Source organism: Microcebus murinus, chromosome 25, assembly GCF_040939455.1.
Source record: "Microcebus murinus isolate Inina chromosome 25, M.murinus_Inina_mat1.0, whole genome shotgun sequence".
In the NCBI taxonomy this organism is placed as follows: Eukaryota; Metazoa; Chordata; class Mammalia; order Primates; family Cheirogaleidae; genus Microcebus; species Microcebus murinus.
In genome coordinates, this window is record NC_134128.1 from 22,911,689 (window position 1) to 22,924,253 (window position 12,565).

Below are 12,565 nucleotides of genomic sequence, written 5' to 3' on the forward strand. Positions count from 1 at the left end.
TAACATTAAAACATTACAGGCGTACCTCACTTTATTGCATTTCATAGATAGTGCTTTTTTTTCCCAATCAAATTGAACTCTGAGAAGCTGAGGCAGGAGGATCGTTTGAGCTCAGTCAAAAATCGTTTGAGATCGTTTGAGATCGTTTGACCAGCCTGAGCAAGAGTGAGACCCTGTCTCTACTAAACATAGAAAGAGATTAGCTGGACAACTAAAAATATATAGAAAAATTAGCGGGGCTTGGTGGCGCATGCTCGTAGTCCCAACTACTCAGGAGGCTGAGGCAGGAGGATCGCTTGAGCCTAGGAGTCTGAGGTTGCTGTGAGCTAGGCTGACGCCACGGCACTCTAGCCCTGGCAACAGAGTGAGACTCTGTCTCAAAAAAAAAAAAAAAACAACTAAGTATTGGTTATAATTGCTTATAGTTGTGTGGTAAAATTGAAGACTTTATAACTGACTTGTTTTCATCATGCCATTTTATTTTAAAGTGCTGTGAAACTGAAAGCCGTGTAGTCCAAATTGTAGTATCTTAAATGGCGCTTTGGGTTCCTCAGTGGAAGACACGGCATGTTTAAACTGACCTCTCATACTTTTTTTTCTTCAGTGTCCTGTTGGGAATGTGTACTTTCTGAAAAATTGTTTTTTAGGTTTAATGGGACTGTTTGAAAAACGCCGCTTCAGGAAATTCCTAGTGTATGTGGCCAACTTTGATGAAAAAGATACCAGAACTTTTGAGGGCATTGATCCTAAGAAGACCACGATGCGCGATGTGTATAAGAAATTTGACTTGGGCCAAGATGTTATAGATTTTACTGGTCATGCTCTTGCACTTTACAGAACTGATGAGTAAGTACTTTGGTTTTTAGGTTTGTATTTTTCTTGGAACACTCACTGAATTTCCCAGTTCTCTCCCAAGTAGAAATTCTAACCATCCCAAACTAGTATCTTTCCTAAAAAAAAAAAGAAAAAAGAAAAAGAAATTCTAACCAAACAAATATAGGTAATTAGATATGAAATGTCCAATTTTGAATCAAAAGTATAGGTGATCAAAGTATGTGCCTAAACTATCGACACAGTGTTGCCATCTCAAGGGTAGCGTGTTTATGCCAGCAGCGAAGAAGCCTGGAGAGCAAGTGGCGATGAAACTGTGAAAGGCGTTTTCCACTGCTTGTTGACAACTGAATATTTTTTCTTGAAAGCATTGGTAAAAAGCCTGGAAGAAGTGTTAGTCAGTTGGTGCAAGGTCTGGTGAATATGGTGGATGACAGAGTTTCCAAGTCCAGCTTCTGTAGTTTGTGCGACATGTGGTTGAGCGTTGTCTTGCAGGAGGATTGGCCTGTCTCTGTTGACCAGTCTGAGCTGCTTCATCTCAAGCATTCTCATCATTTCGTCCAGTGGGTTGCAGTAGACATCTGCTGTCTTCGAATGACCAGGTTTCGTGAAGCTGTAGTGGATAATAACCAGCACAGGACCACCAAATAGACCCTGTTAGCCTTTTTTGATGAATATTTGGTGTTTGGACTGTGTTTTGGCACTTCATCTTTAACCATTGCGCTGAGTGCTTGCAGTTGTTAAAAATAATCTATTTTTCATCACACGTAACAATACAGTGTCGAAATACGGTTCACCTCTATGTCGTGACAGCAAAGAAAGATAAGCTTTGACACGATTTTTCTTCTGACGCTTGTTTAATTCATTCAGTACCCATCAATCCAGCTTCTTTACCTTGCCTGTTTGTTTCAAGTGGTCCAATATTGTTGGAATGGTAACGTCAAATCTTGCTGCCTATTCACGCGTAGGTTGAGATGGATTCGCTTCCACCACAGCTTTCAGTTCATCATCCAGCTTGGTCTCAGGTCACCTGCATGGCTCATTTTCAAAACAAAAATAACCAGAAGGAACTTCTCAAACTATCGATGTATGTTCATTCTTTAGCCACATCCTTCCCAAACACTTCGATGATATTTCAAGCTGCCTGCACTGCATTGGTTCCATGATGGAATTCATATTCAAAAATAACATGAATTTTTGACTTATCCATGGCTTCACAAAAATTGCTTTTAGAAAAATGTGAAAGAGAATCAGAAGCCAAAATGTGCATTTGGAAGACCGAGGATGTACCTTTATAATAGGGGAAAAAACCAAGAAGTGTCCAAGTAAAATGCCAGCGAGATCAGCTGTCAAACTTGGAACTTAAAGAAATCGGACATTTCATACCCAAGGACCCAATGTATAGCCGTGTTACACTGTGAAAGAAGATGTTCTAGTTACAAATTAGTGTGGGAACTTTTTATGTGAAATATGAAGGTAGTAAGTTGAAGTCATTTCAGAAAATTGTTAAACTGAACACCAAGAATAAAAACTAAAACCCTTTTCTAATACTCATTTCTTTTTCTCCAGCTACTTAGATCAACCATGTTGTGAAACCATTAATAGAATTAAACTTTACAGTGAGTCTTTGGCAAGATATGGCAAAAGCCCATACCTTTATCCACTCTATGGCCTTGGAGAACTACCACAGGGATTTGCGAGGTAAGAGCCTATGTTAGCTCACTAGCTAGAACCTCATTCTTCCTAAAGATGTACACCAGATATTGTTTGAATACAATATAGTATATACACAAGGTATAGTTTGAATAGTGAGACGAGATATGTCTGTGAGTAATGAGATGGTTTTTTTTTTTTTTTTTTGAGACATGGTCTCACTCTATAGCCTGGGGTAGAGTGCGTGGCGTCAGCCTAGCTCACAGCAAACTCAAACTCCTGGGCTCAAGTGATCCTCCTGCCCCAGCCTCCCGAGTAGCTGGGACTACTGGTGTACACCCCCACACCCAGCTAATTTTTTCTTTTTTAATTTTCTGTATAGATTGGGTCTTGTTGTTGCTCAGGCTAGTCTCGAACTCCTGAGCTTAAATAATCCTCCTGCCTTGGCCTCCCAGAGTGCTAGGATTACAGGTGTGAGCCACTGCGCCCAGCCTAGCTAAATGCTTAAATACTAAGATATGGTCTTCTGGGGTGTAACCAAGTTCCTCTAATGTGGCAGTTTTAAAGTTGAAGCTTGTTTTCCTTCTGGCCAGCATCAATAACCTCTGCTCAGCTTTTAGCCTTTAGCTATTACTGTTTGATGGATTCCTGGATCCTCCCTCATGCATGAGTACTTTTGGGGAACTTGAAGAGATTTTTCTCATAGATTTGACTCCTTCTTTTGTGGCTGTACCCCCCACTAATTTTTATGCCCTTTAGCAGCCTTAAATTCTGTCCTATACCCCTCGGATCAGGGAGATGCAGGCTTCCTGCTTACGCTGTCTTTGCCTGGTGTCGTGAGGACTAAGTAGGTAGTTCCCTTGGGAAAAAGTGTATGAGACACAGAAAGATCTCACCCAGTTGGCTCCTTTTGAAAGTCTCTCCAGTTTCTGCCTGCGTTGTTGGGTATTCTCCAGTGTTTTCTGGTAATTGTGTTTTAAGTCCATAGTTTTATTTATATGTAGGAGAATTAGACAGTATAGCTATTTCCCCCATTATTGGTTAGTGAATACTCAGTATTCATAATGGGGACTAAGACATCAATTTATGTTTTTGACTCTGTTTTATAATTCTTGCTTTAATCACTTTTAAACTAACATCTTTCTAGAAGGAAATTGTGCAAATTTATATTGTCTATAACTCATTAAGAGCTAAGGAAGGAGACTTTAGTAATTGAAGTCTCCTTTAATTGTTACTAAGTTGAAACAATTACACATTATTAATTGAGATTTAAAAATTTTCTAGGCTAAGTGCTATTTATGGAGGTACCTACATGCTGAATAAACCAATTGAAGAAATCATTGTGCAGAATGGAAAAGTGATTGGTGTAAAATCTGAGGGAGAGGTAAGTAGCTCTTACAATTTAAAAAATAACGTGTTCTTAGGAAGAAAATTGTATTATCTATGTACTTTGGTGTGAACGCTGATTCCAGATTCTCTGTGATTTCTTTGTGATAAGTCGGTATTCGTCGTGGGCAAGCACTAGCTACCATCGTTCTGCTTCATTTAAAAAAGTGGATGTTAATACTTTATATCGTGTCAATTGTTGCTTCTTTTAAGTCTAAAATATGCATTACAGATGAGCTCTAAAAGGTAAATATTCTCTTTGTGTTAGTGCCTGCCTCCCACATTTTCATTTAAATTTAGTTTTATTCCTGACCATCCACACAGGTGGAGTTTTGAGCCGTGTTTCTCAAATATGAATTATATAAATGAGTGTTAGATTATTGTTCCTGTTCTGACTCAGTAGGTCTGAGGAGGTCTCATGTTCTCGAAAGCTGTCAGGTGATGCTGATGTTGCTGGTCTGCAAACCACACGTTGCAAAAAATTCTTCTTTTCCCTTCTACCATCCTGCTTAATTCTCTTGCCGTCTGATGCGGTTACTGTCCTCAACAGTTCAATTCTAAAGATCCAAGCTTTATCTCTTTTACCTTGAGCTGTGTGGGAACGTAGAAACCTGGGGGGGTGTATATATTTTCATTTGTTTTGATCTTACTGGAAATGAGGGTTTGAGATCAGATTTTGGTAGCCAACATGAGGGGATAATGAATGAGAAAAAATTCAGGACTGGCCTAGGGCAAAAGAGCCTAATAATAATAAAACATGAAGCAAAATTTTTATCTCAGTTTTTTCCTTGTAGCGATCCTAAGTGGCAAATATTACTGTTAGAGCTGGAATCTGCAGGGCTGCGGGACAGAGAGACAGAGTCACCGAGGCTGTAATTATTATTATTATTATTATTTTGAGTCAGAGTCTCGCTTTGTTGCCCAGGCTAGAGTGAGTGCCGTGGTGTCAGCCTAGCTCACAGCAACCTCAAACTTCTGGGCTCAAGCCATCTCCTGCCTCAGCCTCCCAAGTAGCTGGGACTACAGGCATGCGCCACCATGCCTGGCTAATTTTTTCTATATATATTAGTTGGCCAATTGATTTCTTTTTATTTATAGTAGAGACGGGGTCTTGCTCTTGCTCAGGCTGGTTTCGAACTCCTGACCTCTAGCAATCCGCCCGCCTCAGCCTCCCAGAGTGCTAGGATTACAGGCGTGAGCCTCCATGCCCGGCTGAGGCTGTAATTATTAAAAGGAGTTTTATTGTCTAGCTGGAGCTAGGGTATAAGCCAAGGGCACCAGCGCTGTGGCCTCTTGTTCGGGCAGGGACCCCCATGGTGTGTGAGTGAGCCTTTTATACCTAAGCTGTTTACACACTAATCACACATCTGCCCTCTACAGTGATTGGTGGGCCCCCCGCTGATCATGCTTTCCCCAGCCTCTTACTTCATCCTGCCCGATTGGCTCTAATCTGTTCCAGGTCCTGGCCAAGAGCCTCCAGTCTCAGCGCTCTTTCTCTGCATCCCATAATGCACCCATAATGCCCTGCGGTTAGCTGCGGTCAGCAAGCAAATGATAAATAGAAGCTGAAAGACGGCTGATAGCCTAATAGCCAGTATCTTACAGTTATCTCCAGTTTACAAATGAGGCTCAAATTGAGAGAGGTCTAGGAGAGCATGCAACATGGAATGCATAGCAGGGGTGCAGTGGGAACCGAGGCATTCTGTACTGACAGCCCTGTGCCCTAACACACCTGGGGTGGTGAGTCCCCCTGCTGGGGCTGTTAGCTCTGTGTGTTTTATCTCCTAAAATGTTATTTAATTGGGCCTTTATACTTCGAGCAGATATTGTAGGCAACTTCTTTATACCCCCTTTCATCTTGACTCTGTCATAGTGTGATTGGTTAATCTACTTTAAAAGGAGTTAAGAACCACAAAAGAAATCAGATTTTGTTTCACATATTCATTACAAGATTTTGTCAATGTCAATTCTCAGGTATATCAGCAAAATTAGCACCGTTTTATCATCTGGGTCCAAAAGATTTCTCCCCAGCCACCTTCTGTAGTATAGTCTTGTGTCACTTATCGATGGGGATGTGTTCTGAGAAATGCATCCTTAGGTGATTTTGTTGTGTGAACGTCACAGAGCCACTTACACAAACCCAGACGGCACAGCCTGCGGTGCGCTAGGCTGTTCGGTACAGCCTGTTGCTCCTGGGCCGCAAACCTGTGCAGCGCACGTCACTGTATCACATACTGTAGGCCATTGTAATGCAGTGTGTTTGTGTATCTAAACATAGAAGAGCTGCAGTAAAATTATGGTATAAAAGATAAAAAACAATAAACTTTTATAGGGCACTTACATGAATGGAGGTAGGACATACGAGTACCAGTTGCTCTGGGTGAGTCGATGAGTGAGTGGTGAGTGAATGTGAAGGCCTGTGTACTGTACACTACAGTAGACTTTATAAATACTGTAAACATAGGATGCACTGAATTTTTATTTTACTTTATTTCATTTTATTTTTTTGAGACAGAGTCTCACTCCGTTGTCCGGGCTAGAGTGAGTGCCGTGGTGGCATCAGCCTAGCTCACAGCAACCTCAAACTCCTGGGCTCAAGCGATCCTCCTGCCTCAGCCTCCCGAGTAGCTGGGACTACAGGCATGCACCACTATGCCCGGCTAATTTTTTGTATATATTTTTAATTGGCCAATTAATTTCTTTCTATTTATAGTAGAGGCAGGGTCTCGATCTACCTCAGGCTGGTCTCGAACTCCTGGGCTCAAATGATCCTCGCTCCTCGGCCTCCCAGAGTGCTAGGATTAGAGGTGTGAGCCACTGCGCTAGGTCAGGATACACTAAATTTGTAAAAATAAGATTTGTTTTTCTTTTTTTTTTTTTTTTAAGTTTTTTTTTTTTTTGAGACAGTGTCTCACTTTGCCCAGGCTAGAATGAGTGCCATGGCATCAGCCTAGCTCACAGCAACCTCAAACTCCTGGGTTCAAGTGATTCTACTGCCTCAGCCTCCCGAGTAGCTGGGACTACAGGCATGCGCCACCATGCCCGGCTAGTTTTTTCTATATATATATTAGTTGGCCAATTAATTTCTTTCTATTTATAGTAGAGACGGGGTCTTGCTCTTGCTCAGGCTGGTTTCGAACTCCTGACCTTGAGCAATCCGCCCGCCTCGGCCTCCCAGAGTGCTAGGATTATAGGCGTGAGCCACCGCGCCCGGCCAGATTTGTTTTTCTTCAATAATAAATTAACCTTAGTTTACTGCAACTTTTTTTTTTTAAGAGGGAGAGTCTTGCCGTCACCCAGCTGGATTGTAGTGGCACGGTCATAGCTCGCTGTAGCCTCAAATTCCTAGGCTCAAGCCATTCTCTCACCTCAGACTCCTCAGTAGCTGGGACTATAGGCATGTGCCGTTTATACCTGGCTAATTTTTAAATTTTTTGTAGAGACGGGTCACTCTATGTTGCCCAGGCTGGTCATGAATTCCTGGTCTTTAAGTGATCCTCCTCCCTCACATTCCAGAGTAGCTGGGACTGTATAGGCATGTGCCACCATGCCCCACTATGCACAAAATTTTAAAATTTCACGTAGTCTACTTTGCCCATTTTTTTTCTTTTGTTGCCTGTGTCTTTGGTGTCATATCTAAGGAATCAGTGCCAAATCCAGTGTCAGGAAGCTTTTGTCTTATTTTCTTCTAAAAGTTCTATAGTTTTGGGCATTGCATTTAGGACTTTGGTCCATTCTGAGTTAATTTTTATGCACGGTGTTAGGCAAGGCCCACCTTCGTTCTTTCTCATGTGGATTTGGTTTTCCCAGGACCATTTGTTGAAAAGACTGTTCTTTTCCCATCGAATGGTCTTGGCGTTTGACGTTGGGAGTGAGGGTTTATTTCTGGGCTGTCTGTCCTGTTGCTTTTCTTATCCACGTCTGTCCTTGGGCCAGCACCTCGCTGTTTCTCGATTGCTGTGGCTTCTCAGCGAACTAGTTCCCCGTATTTGCTGTTCTTTTCTCAGGGTTGTTTTGGCCGTTGCTGAATTCAATCCCTCGAGAACCAAGGTTAATTTTAGCAGGGGTTTTTGACATCCTAACAATATTAAGTCTTTTCATCATTGAACACGGGATGTTTCCACTTATTTAAGTCAGCTTTGTAACGTCGTTTTCAATGTTTCGTGGCAGATTGCTCGCTGTAAGCAGCTCATCTGCGACCCCAGCTACGTGAAAGACCGGGTGGAGAAAGTGGGCCAGGTGATCAGAGTGATCTGCGTCCTCAGTCACCCCATCAAGAATACCAACGACGCCAACTCCTGCCAGATCATTATTCCACAGAACCAAGTCAATCGAAAGTCAGGTGAGTTTTGAGGAGCAGATGTTTGTAGAATTTTCTAAGATATGATTTGCTTTGTGTTCTCTCCCAAATTCTGAATTTTATATGCTGTAATACGGTGAAGAGACTTCAGTGTAGATAGAGGAAACAAAATGCGATCTTGTTAGCTCCTGTTGCCCCGTAGCACGTGTGGAGGTGACAGATGAGAGTGGGAGGCCCGCTCCGGACTCGAGTCTGTCACCTGGATGAGTTTTCTCACCTGAGTGGGGTGGACGGACTGGACGAGGCGAGTGCTGAGTCTCCCAGCTCCAGCGCGTAGGTGCCTGTGGTGGGTTAGTGTAGGAGTCGAACAGACTCCACTCTGTTTGAGGTGATGCCACAGCTGCTTCTCCGTCATTATTTGTAAACTCAATACTTACATTTGAGTCCAGCAGTGTGGCAGAAAACAGCTTTCAATTCTGTGATGAAGATCAGGATGTGGCTCTGAAATTGTAATTCCTAATTTATTTGCTTTAACAAGTTGTTTCTCTTTTTTTTTTTTGAGACAGTCTTGCTTTGTTGCCCAGGCTAGAGTGAGTGCCATGGCGTCAGCCTCATTCACAGCAACCTCAAATTCCTGGGCTCAAGCAATCCTCCTTCCTCAGCTTCCCGAGTAGCTGGGACTACAGGCATGCGCCACCATGCCTGGCTAATTTTTTCTATATATATTAGTTGTCCAATTAATTTCTATTTATAGTAGAGACGGGGTCTCGATGTTGCTCAGGCTGGTTTTGAACTCCTGACCTCGAGCAGTCCACCCCCCTCGGCCTCCCAGAGTGCTAGGATTATAGGTGTGAGCCACCACGTCCAGCCTTTTTTTTTTTTTTTTTTTTATTGAGGCAGAGTCTCACTCTGTTGCCCTGGCATCAGCCTAGCTCACAGCAACTCCTGGGCTCAAGCGATCCTCCTGCCTCAAACTCCCGAGTAGCTGGGACTACAGGCATGCACCACCATGCCTGGCTAACTTTTCTGTATATTTTAGTTGGCCAATTAATTTCTTTCTATTTTTAGTAGAGACGGGGTCTCACTTCTTGCTCAGGCTAGTTTCAAACTTCTGACCTTGAGCGATCCGCCCGCCTTGGCCTCCCAGTGTGCTAGGATTACAGGCATGAGCCACTGTGCCTGGCCTAACAAGTTGTTTTCAACCACTAGATGTTCCCATCTTCCTTTCAACTATTCAACTTAAAAGGGGTCATCAGGTTTTAATGGCACAAGTAAGAGCTACTTATCTGTGTTATCATTTTTTTCCATAGAAGAAATCAAATCATAAAAGATTACCAGTAGAACAAAGGGACTTGGACTTAATCTTTCAAGGGTTCCCAAGCAGGTCCCAGGTCTGTTAGAACTAAAAAGAACAGAGGGAACCCCATGGTTTTCTGCACTGGAAGTTAGAGAGTCACTCAGAAGTGTGGTTCACAGACAAGTCTCAGTCTGTCATGCCCGAATCATTTATGTGGATCCTGCAATTTTATATTACTTTAATGGATATATGAGGACATCATTACTGAATAAATCATTTCTTCGCTATTCAAAACTTTTCCAAATGCAAGGTCAGGAGTAGTTAATATTGTTTTCCAGTTAGCTATGACACAGCTGGGAAGAGATCTCATTCCAAAATTCAGCAGTTCACTGCTACATGAACCCTGAATCTCTAACAGGTTAAAAGAAATTCCTGTTGTTGAATATTTGTGTAATTTACATACAAGTCTGTCTGCCTGCACTTAGAGCTTAAGCTTAGATCATATCTATTCCGAGTGACTTTAATGCACACCTCACGCTGACATGGTGAACCCTGTGTGGGCCGAGTCCTGGATTGATCAGCGTTAGGCAGTGATCTGATGCTGTTTGCTCCTAGACATCTACGTCTGCATGATCTCTTCTGCGCACAACGTGGCGGCACAAGGCAAGTACATCGCCATCGTTAGCACGACTGTGGAAACCAAGGAGCCCGAGAAGGAAATCAGACCGGCTCTGGAGCTCCTAGAACCAATCGAACAGAAGTGAGTGTTGTGTGCCTTTCTGATAGCTGAAGCCCACGCTGAGGCCTTTGATTTTTGGCTCTATGCTGGGGTGAGGGTGAGACGCAGGCAGCCACGGGCTGCCGTGCGGGGACCGTACAGTGTCTCGTCTCCGCCGGTCGTGTCCTTCGGGCTTGGAAACTCGGGCAGCGTGGTGGTCGCAAGAGGCCAGCTCACCTGCTGACTGAATTCTGTCTCCTGTCCAGGTTTGTTAGCATCAGTGACCTCCTCGTACCAACAGATTTGGGAACAGAAAGCCAGGTGAGTGTGGAAACATGAAAAGGATATGATCAGGCTTTCTTGGGTGCCACCTTTGAATAGTTTTAAGTCTTTGTAATTTCTATTTCCAGATCTTTATTTCCCGCGCATATGATGCTACAACTCACTTTGAGACAACTTGCGATGACATTAAAGACATCTATAAGAGGATGACAGGATCAGAGTTTGACTTTGAGGAAATGAAGCGCAAGAAAAATGACATCTATGGGGAAGACTAACAGCAGTACATGTCACTGTCTCATTAGGACACATTTACAATTTGGCAAATAATGCATTATATGAAATCAATATTGTAAGGCCTGCTTTTGTAATCAAAACAGAGAGGTTGAGGAGCACTGTGCCAGTGAACATTCGTCCCCTTCATCTTTCTAATATCATGTATTAACTTTTGTTTTCATGGAGTGGCAATTCAGAATTGGCAGGTTACCACATTCTGTTCTATTTAACCAAACTGGCTTTTTTTTATAGTGAGGGATCAGTTTTAAACGAACATTGTGATACAGATACAGCAAATTTGAGACAGTATTTGTATCTTTTAATCAGTGTAGCCTTTGCAGTTATTTGCTGCTGCTCTCAAGAGCTGGACCTGTATAATTAGTGTGCCATCTGTCCTCTCGGCATTAAGGAGATTCCGAATTGAGTATTCCACGGCTCGGATGGCATCCGTGGGTTTTCCCTATAACTTGACATTTTGTGTTATGTCGAGTATTATGGCAGGGCCCAAATAGCGCAGCCACAACTTGTGTTATATGGGCATAAAATCTTACCCAAACTCCAGACTTGGGGAGTCAATTAGAGGAAGCCAGTATGTGGTGTTTTAACCTAATAAAATTGGTGCGAGGATGGGGAGGGACCCATGGCAAGGCAGGTAAAGCGCAGACGCGTCTCCTGTATCCCAGGCGTGGCTTCTTCCGAGGACCAGGCTGCGATGCAGTATTGACCTGACAGAGCCCTGCTCCTGTCTCACAGTGGCTCCACATGATTTCTGTACTGCAAAATAAAGCCAGATGCTGGAAAACAGCGCTCCATGCGGTCTGTCGTGTCCTGATTGTAGCGGCCATGCCGCCGCGAGTTTCCTTCAGCAGAGCCAAGGCGATGCCAGGCGTGGGAGTGCGCAGGTGTGCTCAGGCACCCGCGCGTGACTGGCTCCAGGTCTGGACGGAGTGTAGCAGCCCCTGCTTTCCGGCTTCCCTGTGAGTAGACCTCAAATTTCATTCTTCACAACCATGTAATTGCTAGACTCTTTGAAAATCCTAGTAGTGGTTTAGAACAACTATTCTTTACTACACAGATACAAGTTACTGCCTTTAATAATTCTGCTTATAGCAGCAATTAGAAGAGTGCATAAATTCCATCAGGTAGAATGAATGCTTTAATAGTTTCCATGTAATTTATTTATTCCAAAATATTGAGTGGGTATGAATGTTTTTGTTACAAGGATAGCTTTTTTTTTTGAGACAGTCTTGCTTTGTTGCCCAGGCTAGAGTGAGTGCTGTGGTGTCAGCTTAGCTCACAGCAACCTCCAACTCCTGGGCTCAGGCGATCCTCCTGCTTCAGCCTCCCGAGTAGCTGGGACTACAGGCATGCGCAACCATGCACGGCTAATTTTTTTCTATATATATAAGTTGGCCAATTGATTTCTTTCTATTTATAGTAGAGACAGGGTCTCACTCTTGCTCAGGCTGGTTTTGAACTCCTGACCTTGAGCAGTCCGCCCGCCTCAGCCTCCCAGAGTGCTAGGATTACAGGCGTGAGCCACTGCGCCCGGCCACAAGGCTAGCTTTTATAATGCTTAAGTCAGGGCTGTGTGCGGTCACCCGAATTGTGTTCATTGTACCTGACAGGTCTTTTCCCCGTTTCGCGATTTCTAATGATGGTTACGTATCTCTGTGCCTGTGTGCCCATTGTTTAGCTTCCACTTATTAGTGAGAACATGTGGTGTTTATTTTTTTATTCATGAGATAATTAATCTCCAGTTCCATCCAAGTTGTTGAAAAAGACATTATGTTCATTTCTTTTTATGTGGTATACACAGGCCACA

The 12,565-nt window shown here is 43.2% G+C and overlaps 1 protein-coding gene across 1 annotated transcript in view; it reads left to right on the forward strand.

Moving 5' to 3' along the window:
• Positions 1-11,547, forward strand: part of GDI2 (GDP dissociation inhibitor 2) — a 31,968-nt gene extending 20,421 nt beyond the window's left edge. Inside the window, exons 5-11 of the mRNA XM_012741223.3 lie at positions 648-846; positions 2,401-2,532; positions 3,769-3,868; positions 8,041-8,212; positions 10,083-10,227; positions 10,452-10,506; positions 10,596-11,547. Coding sequence (XP_012596677.2) covers positions 648-846; positions 2,401-2,532; positions 3,769-3,868; positions 8,041-8,212; positions 10,083-10,227; positions 10,452-10,506; positions 10,596-10,742 — 950 coding nt within the window. The 3' untranslated portion in view covers positions 10,743-11,547. The remainder of the gene's footprint in view (positions 1-647; positions 847-2,400; positions 2,533-3,768; positions 3,869-8,040; positions 8,213-10,082; positions 10,228-10,451; positions 10,507-10,595) is intronic.
• The last annotated feature ends 1,018 nt before the right edge of the window (positions 11,548-12,565 follow it).